At 54.8% G+C, this 13,938-nt stretch overlaps 1 protein-coding gene across 1 annotated transcript in view; it reads right to left on the reverse strand.

Moving 5' to 3' along the window:
• Nucleotides 1-267: 267 nt before the first annotated feature.
• FARS2 (phenylalanyl-tRNA synthetase 2, mitochondrial) overlaps nucleotides 268-13,938 on the reverse strand; it is a 354,930-nt gene continuing 341,259 nt past the window's right edge. The window contains exon 7 of the mRNA XM_024738907.1: nucleotides 268-1,498. Within this exon, the coding sequence (XP_024594675.1) occupies nucleotides 1,360-1,498 (139 nt within the window). The 3' untranslated portion in view covers nucleotides 268-1,359. The remainder of the gene's footprint in view (nucleotides 1,499-13,938) is intronic.

A 13,938-nucleotide genomic window follows, 5' to 3' on the forward strand; every position in this document is an offset into this window, starting at 1 on the left:
GAACGTTCAGCAAAGCCCTCTGAGAGTCCCCCTGAATGTCTGCCCTCCCCTCCGAATGTCAGCACTGCCCCCAGGCCCTAGCACAGCGCTCGGCATCTGACAGATATGCACTCAGGGCGTGGGCCGAGGGGCGGTGCCATGATTTCTGGGTGTTACGCCAGGATTTCCGCGAATGCCTAAGGGGTCTTGGGGATAAAAGGGGTCTCTGGAAATACAGCCCCAGGCTGGATCAGGAATGGTCTGCTAGCAAATGCTCCTGGAGAAGAGATTCCCAATCACGCTGTGCCTTAGACCCCTCCTCTCCAGGAACAGCGCCTGTGGCCCCAGGACCCTGGACAGCAGCTTGGCCAGGCTGGGATGTGGCTCTCGATCCCCTTGAAAATCCAAGGGACACGTCCGCCTGGGTAAGAGGGTGAAATGACATTGCAGCCGTTCCTTCCTGTTGGAGCAGCTGCCCACCCCCACACCGCGGGCTGCTAATGGCTGCCCTCATCAAATATTTATTCCAGGGCTCACGCGGTCCTCCATCAGCCTCCAGCATCACACGGGGAGGGAATCTGATTATGAAAACTGGCCAGGAGGGAAGCAGGCAGACCACAAAGCACTCGCGATGGAAAAAGGGGAACATCAAAGCCCCGTATTCCTCCATAAAGGTCGTCTCCGGAAGCAGAGGCCTTCCATTAGGAAACAAACTCTCCGGAGCTTCAAGGACCTGGCCCCGCAGTGTCGGGTGCCACCCAGCCCCGGGGCGCTCTCTCTCCTCTGGGGGTGTGGGGAGGGGGCGGAGGCAGCTTTGTTCACACCCTGGGGCCAGAGCCCCGGCTCCAAGCCCCACTTTGTTTAAAGGAAGTAAAACCCTGCTCGCTCAGAGATGTGACTCCCTCCACCTCTGAGGGATCCCTGGCATTTCATCCGCGCGCTGTCTGCAGCCTGCCCTTTGCAGAACAGAAAAAGGAGGGAGAAAGGAACGGGAGCTGATTGAGAAAAGCTTCTACGGTCTGGAGTGTGTCCCTCTGTGTGGCTCTGCTCATTACACGGGGGCAAGAGCCTGTCAGGTAGGAAATCACGTCTGGTGTTTACACTTTAACAGAACCCAGGGACCAATTAACTGCGCCGAGCGCCAACGGGCAAAGCATTTCTGAAAGGAAGAGAAGGTAACTCGTATTATTGCTCCTTCCCCCGACTTTTCCCAAATTAAAGACACATGCTATGTCAACAGCTTCTCAAGAGCAATCCTTTATCTTCTGAAAGTCCTGAAACTGACCCATTTATCACAAGATGACAGATGCCTCCGCCCACAAACAGTATCTTTTTCTCTTTGGTTCAGCAAACCCCGGGACGGCCGGGGAGGTGGCGATATCAAAACCTGCCCTCGACGCCCAGCAGCCGTACGGCCGCCTCCTGCACGGCCTGGTGGACGCGCCCGACCTCTCTCTGTGACATCGTGCGCTCCATGTGGCGGTAGGTGATGCGGTAGCAGTGGCTGGTCCTGTGTGTCCTGGAGAACGGGAGAGAAAGGCAGGTGAGTGAGGGGCAGGCGTGTCTCCTGCAGAAGCAGTGGTGAAAGCTGAGGAGGACAAAGGGCCACCGACGGGGCGCTACAGAGGCGCACCCCTGCTGACGGCCGGCATGTCCCTTACAGAGGAGCTGGTGACAGGAACGCTGACCGCTGGGTCCCCTTGGACTGAGTGCATCCGTTGGGAGGGAAGCTTCTTGCAAATCGATTTCCTGGGCCGGCCCTGATTCAGCAGCTGGGCGGGGGCCCTGGGCTCCGAGGCGGACCCTGACAAGCAGAGCGGTTAGGGACCAAGCACGCCCCCTGCAGGCCGTGGGGAGCATAGGCCAATCGTGCCATCTCTGTGCCGGGCAGACAATCACTCTAATCCTGGTTCTACCAGGCGGCTGCTGGCCTGCCTGCCATGGAACAGCTGGGTGATTCTGGAACATGGGGTCCCGACAGCACTAAGGCTTCTACTGCATGGCAGCTGCTGAGACACACGGGTACACAACAGCTCATCAGGAAGCCCCCGGGGCCCTGGCCAGCCGGCCTGGCCCTCCCCTCTCCGGGCACTTCCGTTTCTCTCCTTCAAGCCACCAAATTCCTCCTTTCCAGCCCCCTTCCTGGGAGAGCCAGCCCTGCCTGCCTCGCTGCAGGTGGAGAAGCTGCAGCAGACGAGTGGGTCCCGGGGTAGAGTCCCAGGGACATCAACACACGCACCACGTGCCCGCTGCCCAGCGGGAGGCCGCCCCGGGCCTGCAGGAGAGCTAGAGACTTGAACAGGGGCCTCTGGTGGGGTTGGGTGCTCCGTACGCCCTGGGAGGCCCGCCGTTCCCCACAGGTGCCACAGGGCCCTGGGCCCGTGCTTCTCGGGGACTCGGGACACTTCGTGGACTTGCCCTCAGTGGGGCTCCCTGCTCCCTCTCCGCCCATCTTGCCGCCAGGCCCCTCGCTGAGCAGGGGGTCCCAGCCTCCCTGATCTGCTCTCTTTCCTCCTCCGCCCGGGGCTGGTCACCTCCCCCTGCTCGCCGCCTCCAGGAAGGGGGAGGACTGTGCCTCGCAGGCCTATTCGCATTTCAGTCCCCTTGTGGGTCCAGGTAAGGGACGAAGGTACCTCTGAGTGGCGGGGGGAGGAAGCCGGTCCTTAGGGGGCTCCTCGGGACCCCTGGTTCCACACCGCTGGCCCCGTCGCCCCAACCGACACCCCACTGCCTGCCCGAGACAAGGGAGAAAGCAAACCTCCGCCCCGCACTCCTTGCTTTTCCAGCTCCGGCCAGTGGCTCCACTCAGTGGCCGCGCCTGGATGGGCCCTGGGTGCTGCCCTGAGGTCCCCCGATGAAGCGGGGCAGCGCTTCCACCTCTTCCCGCCCCAAGGCCATGCGATGGGGAAATGTCTTTTCAACAAGCGGTGCTGGGACGCCTCTGTGTCCTCATGCAAGAGAGAACGAAATTGGCCCTTTCCTCACATCAGACAAAAATTAACTCAAAATAGGTCACACACTTAAACGTAAGACCTAAAACTATAACAGTCTTAGAAGAAAACATGAGAGTCCATCTTCATGCCCCTGGGCCAGGCAAAGCTTCCTTAGGTATGACACCAAAAGCACAGGTGACAAAAGAAAAAATGGACGAATTGGGCTTCATCAAAATTATAAACTTTTGTGCTTCAAAGGACACCATTAAGAAAATGAAAAGATAACTTCCAGAATGGGAGAAAATATTTGCCAATCGTATACTGACAGGGGACTCGTATCTAGAATATATAAAGAACTCCTACAACTCAACAATAAAAAGACATAACCTGATTAAAAATGCACAAAGGATCTGAGTAGAATTCTTCCAAGAAGACATGCAAACGGCTGGAAGCGCATGAAAAGGTGCTCAACGTCATTAGCCAGCAGGGAAAATGCAAATCAAAACCTCAGTGAGACGCCACTTCGCACGAGCTAAGACGGCTATAATCAAAAAGACAGAAAATAGCGAGTGTTGGAGAAGATATGGAGAAATAAGAACCCTCACGCGTGGCTGGCGGGGATGTAAAATGGTGCAGCCGCTGGGGAAAGAGCCGGAGGAGCCTCTGAAAGTTAAACACGGCAGTTCTTCAGACCCTGACACACAGTCACCCTGTGATCCAGCAGTCCTTCCAGCAGGTATACACACGCTCAAGAGAAATGAGAGCGTCTGTCCACACACAAACTTGTGCATGAGTGCACAGGGCAGCATTCCTCTCGACAGCCCAACAGTGGAAATAATCCAAACGTCCTTCAAATGATGACTGGATAAACAATCTACCTCTACACGGAATATTATTCAGCCATAAGAAGAAATGAAGTTCTAATGCTACAACCCAGATGGACCTTGAAAACATTACACTCAGTGAAAGACACCAGACGCAGAAGACCACGTATTATATGATTCCATTATAAGAAACGCCCAGAGTAGGCAATTCCATACAGACAGGAAGCAGATCATAACTGCCCTGGGCTGAGGGGTTGGTGGAAAGTGGAGTGACTACTAATGAGGATGGGGTTTCTTTTGAAGGTAGTGAACATGTCTGGAATGGAATAGTGGTGAATGTTAGAAAAACCACTGAGTTGAATATTTTAAATGGATGTGTGACACGTGAATTACATCTCAGTAAAGCTGTTCTATTAAAAAAAGAAAAGAGACTTGCCCTGCCGGGCGCTGGGCAGGCTTGCGCCTCTGCGTCTCCCCAGCGAGTCCCCTAGACGCTGGTCTCCATCGCATGCGCTGTGCGCCCCTGCGGGACGGCACCCGGCCGTGTTACTCCACTTTGCTCCTCTGGTGCCCAGGGCGATGTCTGGCATAGGGCAGGTGCTGCGTAAAAGCTGCTGAACGAATGCTTATGTAGCCACCGAACCCCGGGGTGGGAGGCTGCGTTCAGGCCTAGAGGAGGCTGGTCGCACTGCCCTGCCGGCGTTCCACGGCCCCGTCCCGCGTTCAGCCACGGCCTTCTCCTTCCCTCTCCCACCCCTGCCTCCAACAGTGAGGGAGGCGGACGCCGTCAGCTAGGAGGCAGCGAGGGTAGCCGTAAACACCGGGGCGCCCCAAGCCCTCCGTCGACGTGAGCCTCATCCGCCTCCGTGGGCCAGTGCGGCGGCCACAGGGCAGGCCTCAGAGCCAGCGCCCGGTCCACGCCCAGCGGTGCCATGTCCTCCCCCGGTGACCCCAGCTGGTTCCCGCACCGGGCCTCAGGATAGAAGGTGGATAACAGTCATGTCGACCACGGAGAACGGCTCAAAGCAGAACCACCAGACAGAGCACACACGTGTGTGGCACAGAACCGAAGGAGCTCGGTAAGCGGGGCCTCTTTCTGTGCTTTTTAAATGAGGTGAGCAGGGAACCCCGTGGGCACAGCAGTGAGCTGGCAGCACGGGCCGCTGTGGTTCCTGGTTCCTGGTGGCAAAGCCTTTTGTAGGACCCAGGCCCCCAGAGACACCAGGCCACGGCACCCGACGCAGAGGCTGTGTGTGCCGCAAGACGCTTCCCCAGCAGGCCTCGCGCTGGGGCTGGAGGGCCGAGGCCTGCCCTGCCGGGGCCCTTTAGGGACAGTGTGCCCTGCAGGGGTGGAGCCCAGCTGTGCCCCGCTGCACTGGCCTCTCGGGGCAGCCGGGAGACCCACCTTCCCGCCCCCGTGCACAGCAAGGGCCCTTCTCCCATCCCAACATCACCAGGCAGCATCCCGGGTTTCCAAGGGATGGAGGGTTCTAGGGGAGGAGAAATTAGTTGAGCAAGAAAGAGGGCCGAGGGACTGTGGGCTGTTTGATGACGATGCAAACATTTACTAGAACAAGTGCGGCGACAGATCTGGTGACCCAGCAAGGGTGGGAGGATGGTTTCCTGCAGGGGAGGCCGCTGTCCCACCGGCCTGGGCAGGGGCCCGTCCTCCCCGCCCCCCTCCCCGACTCACAGGGGCCTAGAACTGGCTCCTCATTTCCAGGCTACGACACACGTCCTGACTCTGAGTTTCTCCTCCGTTGAAAGAGTAACAGCACTGACCCCATCGACTTTTCCCAACTGCCTCGGAGACAAGGTGACAGGGCTCGGAAGCCATCAAGCGCCACACGAGCGTGAGATGAAAGCACCCTCACCACACTGTTCTTATATTCTTTCGGTGGTTCACTCAGGTCTCTCTCAGCTGAAGAGCTGGTAATACGGCCTCTACGAGTTGAGATTTCCAACCAAAGACGAGTGGGAAAAAAATTTATCTCCTTGCTTCTAAGTGCTTCCAAGAAGGCCCCTATAAGGATTCTTGGGATTCCAACAGCTTTTACAAAACACTGTGATGAGTTGGGAGCAAATGAATCATAAACATATGGATTAATTTTAAAAATTGAGAGAAACAGTATTTGGCAGAATATTTGGCCATAATTCAGTAGACTCAACTGAAAATCAACCAGGTTTGCCTTTTCCTAACATCACTGGAGAGAGAGAGAGAGAGAGAGAGAGAGAAATAGAGAGAGAGAGAGAGGGAGAGAGGAGTGCCTTTTGTCTGCTTGCTAGAAACTTCTTTTTGGAGCTTTCCGATGGTGGATTACTTGGTCCTTCTTTCGCTGGCGGGGAAACCGAAAGCCACGGACCTGGCCCTGGGTCTGAGCGGAGGACCGAGTCTCTCGCCCCTGAGGAGTGGTCCATCTGTGAAGACCACGGAGCTGGAGGGTCTCACAGCTCAGCGTGGCACAGGTGAGAAGGTGGATTCCCCAGATGGAGGGATGCCCGGAGGGCCAGCCCCAACTGTCTGGATTAGGGCCTTTCTGATTCTTTTACATCCTCCCAACGCGGCCTCTTTTAGCCCAAAAGCCTCTCCATCTTTCATCCGTCACGGCCCCCGCTGGCTCAGAAACAGCAACAGCAGCACACGTTTATTTACATAGTGCCTCTTACATACCAGGCACTGGTATGTGAGCCCCTTACATCCACGAACCCATGTAAGCATCACACCCACGCTGGGTAGACAGCATCACTGTCCCGACACACAAATGAGGAAACAGACAGAGAGAGAGAGAGAGAGAGAGAGAGAGAGCAGAAGTCACTGGCCCGCGTCCACACCGCGAGTAAGTGGTGGGGCTGGATCTGACCAGCAGCCCAGTGGGAACGTACAATACGTGGCCACTGTGGAGAACAGTCCGGTGGCTCCCACGAAGGTAAACACAATGACCATGTGACCCAGCACTCCCGCTCCCAGGTGCACCCCCCACCCCAAAGAACACAGAGCGAACAAACTAGTGGTGACCAGGGGGGAGGGGCAGAATAGGCGAGGGGGATTAAGAGGTACATGCTACTAGGCATAAAATACACAAGTGCTAAGGATGTAACATACAGTACAGGGAATATAGTCAGTATTTTTGTAATAACTTTGTATGGAGTATGACCTACAAAAAATATTGAATTACTATGCTGTATACCTGAAACTAATATCACATTGTAAGTCGATGATAAGTCAGTGAAAAGGAAGTACTGCTAAGCTCACTGCAGCTCTGCAGGTAACAGCATACCAGTGATGGACTCTGTGCAGGGACCAGGGCCACTAGGCTTCCCTGGACAGAAGGGACACTGGGGCAGGGGGCCGGCCAGGGCTGGACTGCCTCCATCGTCCCACCATCAAGTTGACGCCGGCAACCACACAGGCTCCGACCGCGAGGTCAAGTCCTTCCCCGGAGGCCGCCAACACCTGCTCCCGAGACAGCGGAAGTGTCTGCTTTTCCGTCGGTGACGAGAGCAGCCCCTTCACATTCTCCGTGGCGCGCTGGGCACCTCCCAGAATGGGTCGCTACGCCCACAGTCCCTGCTGACGCGACCTACCTACAGGGGCTGCTCCACAGCAGGGACGGTGCTGTGCTGGGGCAGGTGCCATTTTCGGGGGACCAGGCAGTGGGAGCACCGACTCGCTCCTGCTCGTGTGATGCTGAAGCTCAGTGTGACGGCCACCCGGCCGCGCCCTTCGCCCGGTCGGGAGGCTCCGGTGAGGGGAACAGTGTGATGGGAAGGGGATCAGGAGGGGGCTGGTTGCCAGGGAAATGGGGGGTGAGGGATGGAGAAGAACCCAGACTTGCAGCAGGGGTCCGACTTCCACTCTGTCCCCGGCCTCTGCTGTCTGTGCGACCGAGCCCTTGGTGCCCCCCTTGTGACGTGAGGATGACACGTGCCTCCCGGGGCTGGTGCTGACACGCCAGCAGATGCTGACGAGACCCCGGCGGCCCGCTGCTTTGTCCCCCACCTCCTTTACCTGCAGGGCTGATGGGGAGAGGAAGGATGCCGGGGGGAGGGCAGGGGGGCACGCTGGGGAGCCTGGCTGGGAAAGTGGGGGGAGGCTGGGAGTCAGGGAGAGAGGTGAATTACCGCTCAGCATCGGGCACGATCTAAACAAGTGCTCTAGAAACTAAGAAAATCACTTCCCCCCTTTACCTTCCCCGTATTAAAAAAAGGAAGCCAAAGGGAAGAGGAAAAAGTGAAATCGTGATCATAAGACCTCAGGTCCGATGACGGTGCGCCCGTCTCCTCATGAACTGCCCTGGGGTTTTCGAGGACAGAGGCCGCGTCGGTTTAATGCAGGAAAGGCCCCAGGCCCCAGCCACGGCCGTGTGACGGCCACCTGACCTCGCCAGGGAGAGGGCTGGACCGAGTGACCGCCCGGCCCCCCCAGGTCTGCATCCCAGGAGTCAGTGCAGAGGACAGAGGGGATTCTGGAGGGGCCGAGTGGCTGCAGGGCCCGCGTGGACGAAAGGGAAGGGGTGCCCGTTGGAGGGATTTCGGGGCGGGCGGCGTAGGGACTCCGCAGGCGCCATGGGGGTCGCTGGGTGACAGCCAGGCAGGCTCTCCAGGGAAGAGGCCCCGCAGGAGGTGGGTCTCGGGTTGGCACAGACCCTCTGGACTGAACTGGCCTCCCATGCACTGCCTTCTCCCGCCCCTGCCCCATCACGCACGCTCCGCCCCCGAGCCGTCTGCTTCCCACGCTCAGACGCTCGGCCTTAGGCCTGGCGCCCCCGAGGGCCGCTCGGAGCCGAGCCTCCGAGTCCGTGGTGTGGACGTCACCGCCTCTCACTACCTCTGTGGCTGCAGTCTCTTCCCACAGGGATTTCTGTTCCTTGGCGTCAGTCACCAGAAACCAAAGCAGATGGTTCCCCCCACGGTTAGCGCCGTGGGAGAGACAGCTCCAAGCCAGGCCCCGAAGGAGGGAAAGCGGGGCCGGGTGAGAGGAACCCGCTTCCGGAGCTGCCCCCCGCTCCCGGGCCGCCCGCATGCTGGCAGCTGAAGAGGTCCCAGGAGACACGCGCTTTGCAGGCAAGACGCGCCTTTTCACGTCAAACACTTGGCAGGTCCTCAGGGGCGCCTCACGTCCCCCAACACCCCTTTCACTCCCATCAACCCCCGCAAAGTTCCCGGTTCTTCCGAGGCAGGGTCTCAGACCAGGCAGCCAGGAGGAAGGAGGTCGTGCCCCTGCCTCCCGGGGGGCGGGCCTGTGTTCTTGGTCCCCACGTGCACGTCCATATGAAAAGAACTGCGCTGGGGACGTTTTTCTAGTAGACGCGCCCGCGGGGAGGCTCGGGGTGCAGCCCAGCCAGCCCTACTGCTTCCCAGCTCTCGGACCTTGGGCCAGCTCTTAATCGCTGGTCCAGGTTCTTGTTCTAAGATCCAGATCGTGTACTCACAGGGTTTTTGATGGACTGAATGAAAATAGTATATGTAAAGGGTTTAGCACAGTTCAAGCTACAGTTAACAATCGGTCTTATTATTTATGTGGCTCAAGATTCTAGACCCTCAGTGGGGGCCACACAGAAAGGCCCGAATGACCTTGGACAAGTTGTCTGAGCTTCACCTTCCTCATCTGTACAGATGGATCCTCATAGGATACATGCGACAGCCTGAAGGAACCCTGAAGACATTACAGTCAGTGAAATAAGGAGGCACAGAAGGCCAAACAGTAAACAACTCCTTTTCCACGAGGTCCCTGGAGTCGTCAAATTCACAGACAGAAAGGAGAGTGCTGGTCGCCAGGGTCCGAGGGACGGGGACAGAGTTTCAGCTGAGGAAGATGAGAAAGTTCTGGAGGTGGATGGAGGTGACGGCTGCATAACGCCACTGAGCTGTATATGTAAGAATGGTGAGGAGAGTACATTTTATGTTATGCATATTTTATCACAATAAACTTTTCATGTTGGAGGAGAAGAGTTCGCCGGAACAACCTAGGTGACTATTTCTAGAAGAGGACGTTGGGAACTCGAATTTGTACTAAAGATAAACAAACAGAAAGCAACAATGGAAAACCCCAGCAGACCACTGTTTGGCCGGTGGCAGGACCATCGCAAGAGAACAACGTGTTTGGTTTCCACCTGCCCAGACAGCTTCTCTTCTTGATTTCATGAACTTAGCAGCCAGGCTGCCCTGCGTTTTACACAAATGGTTTCTAGGACCGCTGCCTATCGTGCTCTAACCGCATTTACCGTATCTGAAAAGTGCTTTTCAACTATCCATTGTCTTCCAAGCCATCCTCCTACATTTCTAACAAGCCTGAAGTAACGTCTCATGTTGCACAGATTTCCAAAGCTCTGTGCTTTTCCTCCGTGTGGGGAATTTGGAAGAGGTTTTCCTTTTCTCCCTGGCTGCGTCTGCACAGCCCAAGTCAACAGAGCTAACTTTAACTCCGTGCTGGTGCACCGCAGCTTCCCGAACGCACTGGCACCTCAGGGGATGAGCCAGGTCACAGAACACAAGATGTTTGGCAGGTGAAGTGCTACATTTTCATCTCAATCAATTGATCCACAATGATTTATTCTGTGCGGAGGCAGACACTGAGGAGGTACAGGACAGGGATAGGCATTGCTTGATCAATACATAAATATTCATGGAGTGGCCGTTCTGGGTACAACAGAGCAGCAGAGTGAGGGGGAAGAGGTATCGCAAAATAAGACAAAGAAGGATGAGGCTAGATTACCATCTGCTTGGGGGCTGAGACATGGATGCATGAAATGACAGCTAGCAGGACAATGCTGTTAGTGCTACGTGTTAAATGGAGGGCATAGACTGTAAACGACGTAGGGGTTAGAAAAGACTGGCCGGGAGATGAGATTAGATCTGGATCTTGAGGACGAGGAGGATTTCAGCAGGTGAAGGGCAAAGAGCGTAATCTAGGTGGCGGATGACACGTGGTACTGGTAGGGGCGTTCATTACGTGTTTCCTCTTCTGTTTCAACAAAGGATGCTGAGGGTATGTTCCAGGTATAAGTGGTCCAATGGAGAGCCATCCAGAGGATGCATGATCTGCGGGGAGAGGGCCTTATCATCCTGGCTAAGAAGGTTCAACCGAAAATCCGTCATTCAGCAATCAGCCCAGACCACCGGGTCCAGGATGAGGTCTGTACGGGAGTCCTGTGAGAGGCTGGTAGGACCTCTGCTCTGGGCAGTTTTGCTGTACCTAGAGGTGGGCCCTGAGATCTCACAGCCCCAAACAACAGAGGGTTCCCGAGATATAAGGCTATGTACGATGTCACCCATCTGGTATGAAGAACCACCCAACCAAGGAGTATGCTATAGAGCTCTCCTCAACCCCATTACTCATGAGTAGGACTAGCCAGGAGTGTGCTATGTCGTATAGCTTTTATTTCTTCAGTGAGTCTTGGAGAAAGTGGGCTAACTACTTTGAGAGACTCAGTGTCTAGTTAATTATGAAGGAAGCACACATTAGTAGAGAGAAATTTATATATATTTCCAATGATTTATGGTTACTTTGCAAATGCTTTTGAGAAGGGACTCCCCGGGGCTAACTAATAGCGTCATCTCTCGACAGACACTGAGTGAGAGGTTACGGGAGAGAGGGACTAAACTGGGACTCGGCTGGGAGGACGAGCTTCCTCTAGCCATGATACTCTAGGCTGGAATACAGCAGGGAGAGCTTGATTATACACCATTCATCCAAGCAGCATGTTTTACGGAATCACAGAATCCAGGATCAGGAACCGCGGAGACTTTCTGGTTCAAGCTTGAGTTCCCTCTGCAGAGCCTGATGCTGGACCACTTCCGGGGAAGCCCACCCGGGACCCACAGAGCAGGCTGAATAGGAGCTCCCCTCACAGTGAGCTGGCAAGGGCTCCGGCCCGTCCTCGCTGGTCCTGGATTCATCCCAGTCCTTCTCCCCCGGGACGGCCCTGCCAGGACCACTGGTGGTCAGAGCGAGAAGGGATCTCGGGGGCAGCACACGTGATGTTTAATATCACTGCCTGGGAGGCTAGACATCTGTCTGTCCATCTACTCCATTCATTCATTCACTCAACAAATGGAGTGAACATGCAGTATACGGCATGTGCTCTGCTGGGCGCTGAGGACCCAATGATGGAAGAAAGCAAAGCAAACGAACAAAACAGACCTGACCTCATGAAGCTCACAGTGTAGCGTAAGAGACAGGTGTTAAAGAACTACCAAGCAATGAGAACTGCAGCTACACTAAGGCGTTGGAAGAAGAGGAACATGGAGCCATGGGGCCACAGAAAAGGGCGACTGACTTAGATGGTGGGTCAGAGAAGGTTCTGTGCAAGTGCCATGAGCTGACCTCACAGGGGGAGGGACTTACTGGGTGAAAGGAGGTTGGGGGAAGCGGTTCCACCCCCCGGCAGGATTCTGGGTAGAGGGAATGGCATGTGTCTGTGAACTGGGTTCAAATCGCAATTCCTCCTCTTCTGAGCCATACGATCTTGGTCAGATCATTGCCTTCACTAGGTGTTGGCTAGAAGACGGTTCTTTTTTTTTTTTTTAGGCTTTTTTGATGAGGACCATGTTTTTTAAAATTTTTTTAAATTTATTTTATTTATTTATTTTTTGGCTGCGTTGGGTCTGCGTTGCTGCACGCAGGCTTTCTCTAGTTGCGGCGAGCGGGGGCTACTCTTCGTCGCGGTGCGTGGGCTTCTCATTGCGGTGGCTTCTCTTGTTGCGGAGCACGGGCTCTAGGTGCGTGGGCTTCGGTAGCTGTGGCGTGTGGGCTTAGCAGTTGTGGCTCGCAGGCTCTAGAGCGCAGGCTCAGTAGTTGTGGTGCGTGGGCTTAGTTGCTCTGCAGCGTGTGGGATCTTCCCGGACCAGGGCTCGAACCTGTGTCCCCTGCATTGGCAGGCAGATTCTTAACCACTGCACCACCAGGGAAGCCCCTTGATGTGGACCATTTTTAAAGTCTTTATTGAATTTGTTACAATATTGCTTCTGTTTTATGTTTTGGTTTTTTGGCTGAGAGGCACGTGGGATCTTAGCTCCCCGACCAGGGATCGAACCCGCACCCCCTGCACGGGAAGGCAAAGTCTCAACCACTGGACCACCGAGGAAGTCCCTAGAAGACGGTTCTGCTTGTCATGCATGAAGCCTTTGAGCTCAACCCAGGGTCATCACAAGAGCACCGTCACCAGAGGGCCTCAAGGTTTAGGTCTTTTTTGTTTTAAAACCCAGAACCCCAGTCTCTCTGCCATGTGACACCTTTCCAATCTGTTCCCTCTAAATCACACAGCATCTATAGCACAGCTCAGAGCAAAGCAGCTTTAGCTGATGTGGGCATGAGGAAAATGCCCACTCGGCCTGGCCTCCTGCCCACGGCAGCCCCTCCCCCAGCAGCTTATCAGCATCCCGAAGGCTCCAAGGAGGGTGATTTAAAAACCAACCCCCCCCAAAAAAAACAAACAAAAAAATAAATATAAAATAAAAACCACCCCATATTCTATGATAGAAGGTAGCAAAGCTCAGACAGGCAATGGTTTGCCTGAATTCAGCTCAAAACTTAACAAATCCAAGTGAAATTTGCTTAAAATAGGACTGGAGCTCATTTGGGGACCACATTCTTCTAAGTAAAGAGAAATCCTTGATCCCATGAAGCATAAACACAGCAAGTGCAGCACAGAGCAGACAGGCTGCGGAGGTCGGGAACCCGGGTTCTTCCCCTAGAGCTTGTCACCGTAGGACGAGTGACTTAACAGAAGCCCTTTAACAGCTCTGAGCCTCAGCTTCTCTACCTTACAGAGGGGATTACAACTTCCTGGCAGCGTTATCAAGAGTTAGTAGGTTCTGAAGGCACTTTGTAATTACAAACGAGTCTTTAAATTTATCATGATAAAAAAGAGATTTCATTTTTGCAAATGGCCAGTTATTTAGTGCTAAAATTGAGGAGGAAAAGTGATCTAATTGCATAATATTCCAGACGTGCTAAAAGAAGCACAGCCATAAAATAAGATGTATGTTTTCCGATGTGGCTTATTGTTGGTCCTATAAAAATTCCTGCAGAAAAAAAAGGGGGGGTCCAAACAGCTTTTGAGACAAAACAGCATCACATGGCCTTCAGCACACAGCATTTGGAGGGGGTAGTGCTATTTGAACTCAGAAGTTGCTGGAACGTTACGGTCACACCCCAGTCACCCCACGTTCCTAACGGATTCATTTTCACATCTGGAGAA

The sequence above is a fragment of the Neophocaena asiaeorientalis genome, unplaced genomic scaffold (assembly GCF_003031525.2).
Source record: "Neophocaena asiaeorientalis asiaeorientalis breed wild unplaced genomic scaffold, Neophocaena_asiaeorientalis_V1.1 scaffold307, whole genome shotgun sequence".
Lineage (NCBI taxonomy): Eukaryota > Metazoa > Chordata > Mammalia > Artiodactyla > Phocoenidae > Neophocaena > Neophocaena asiaeorientalis.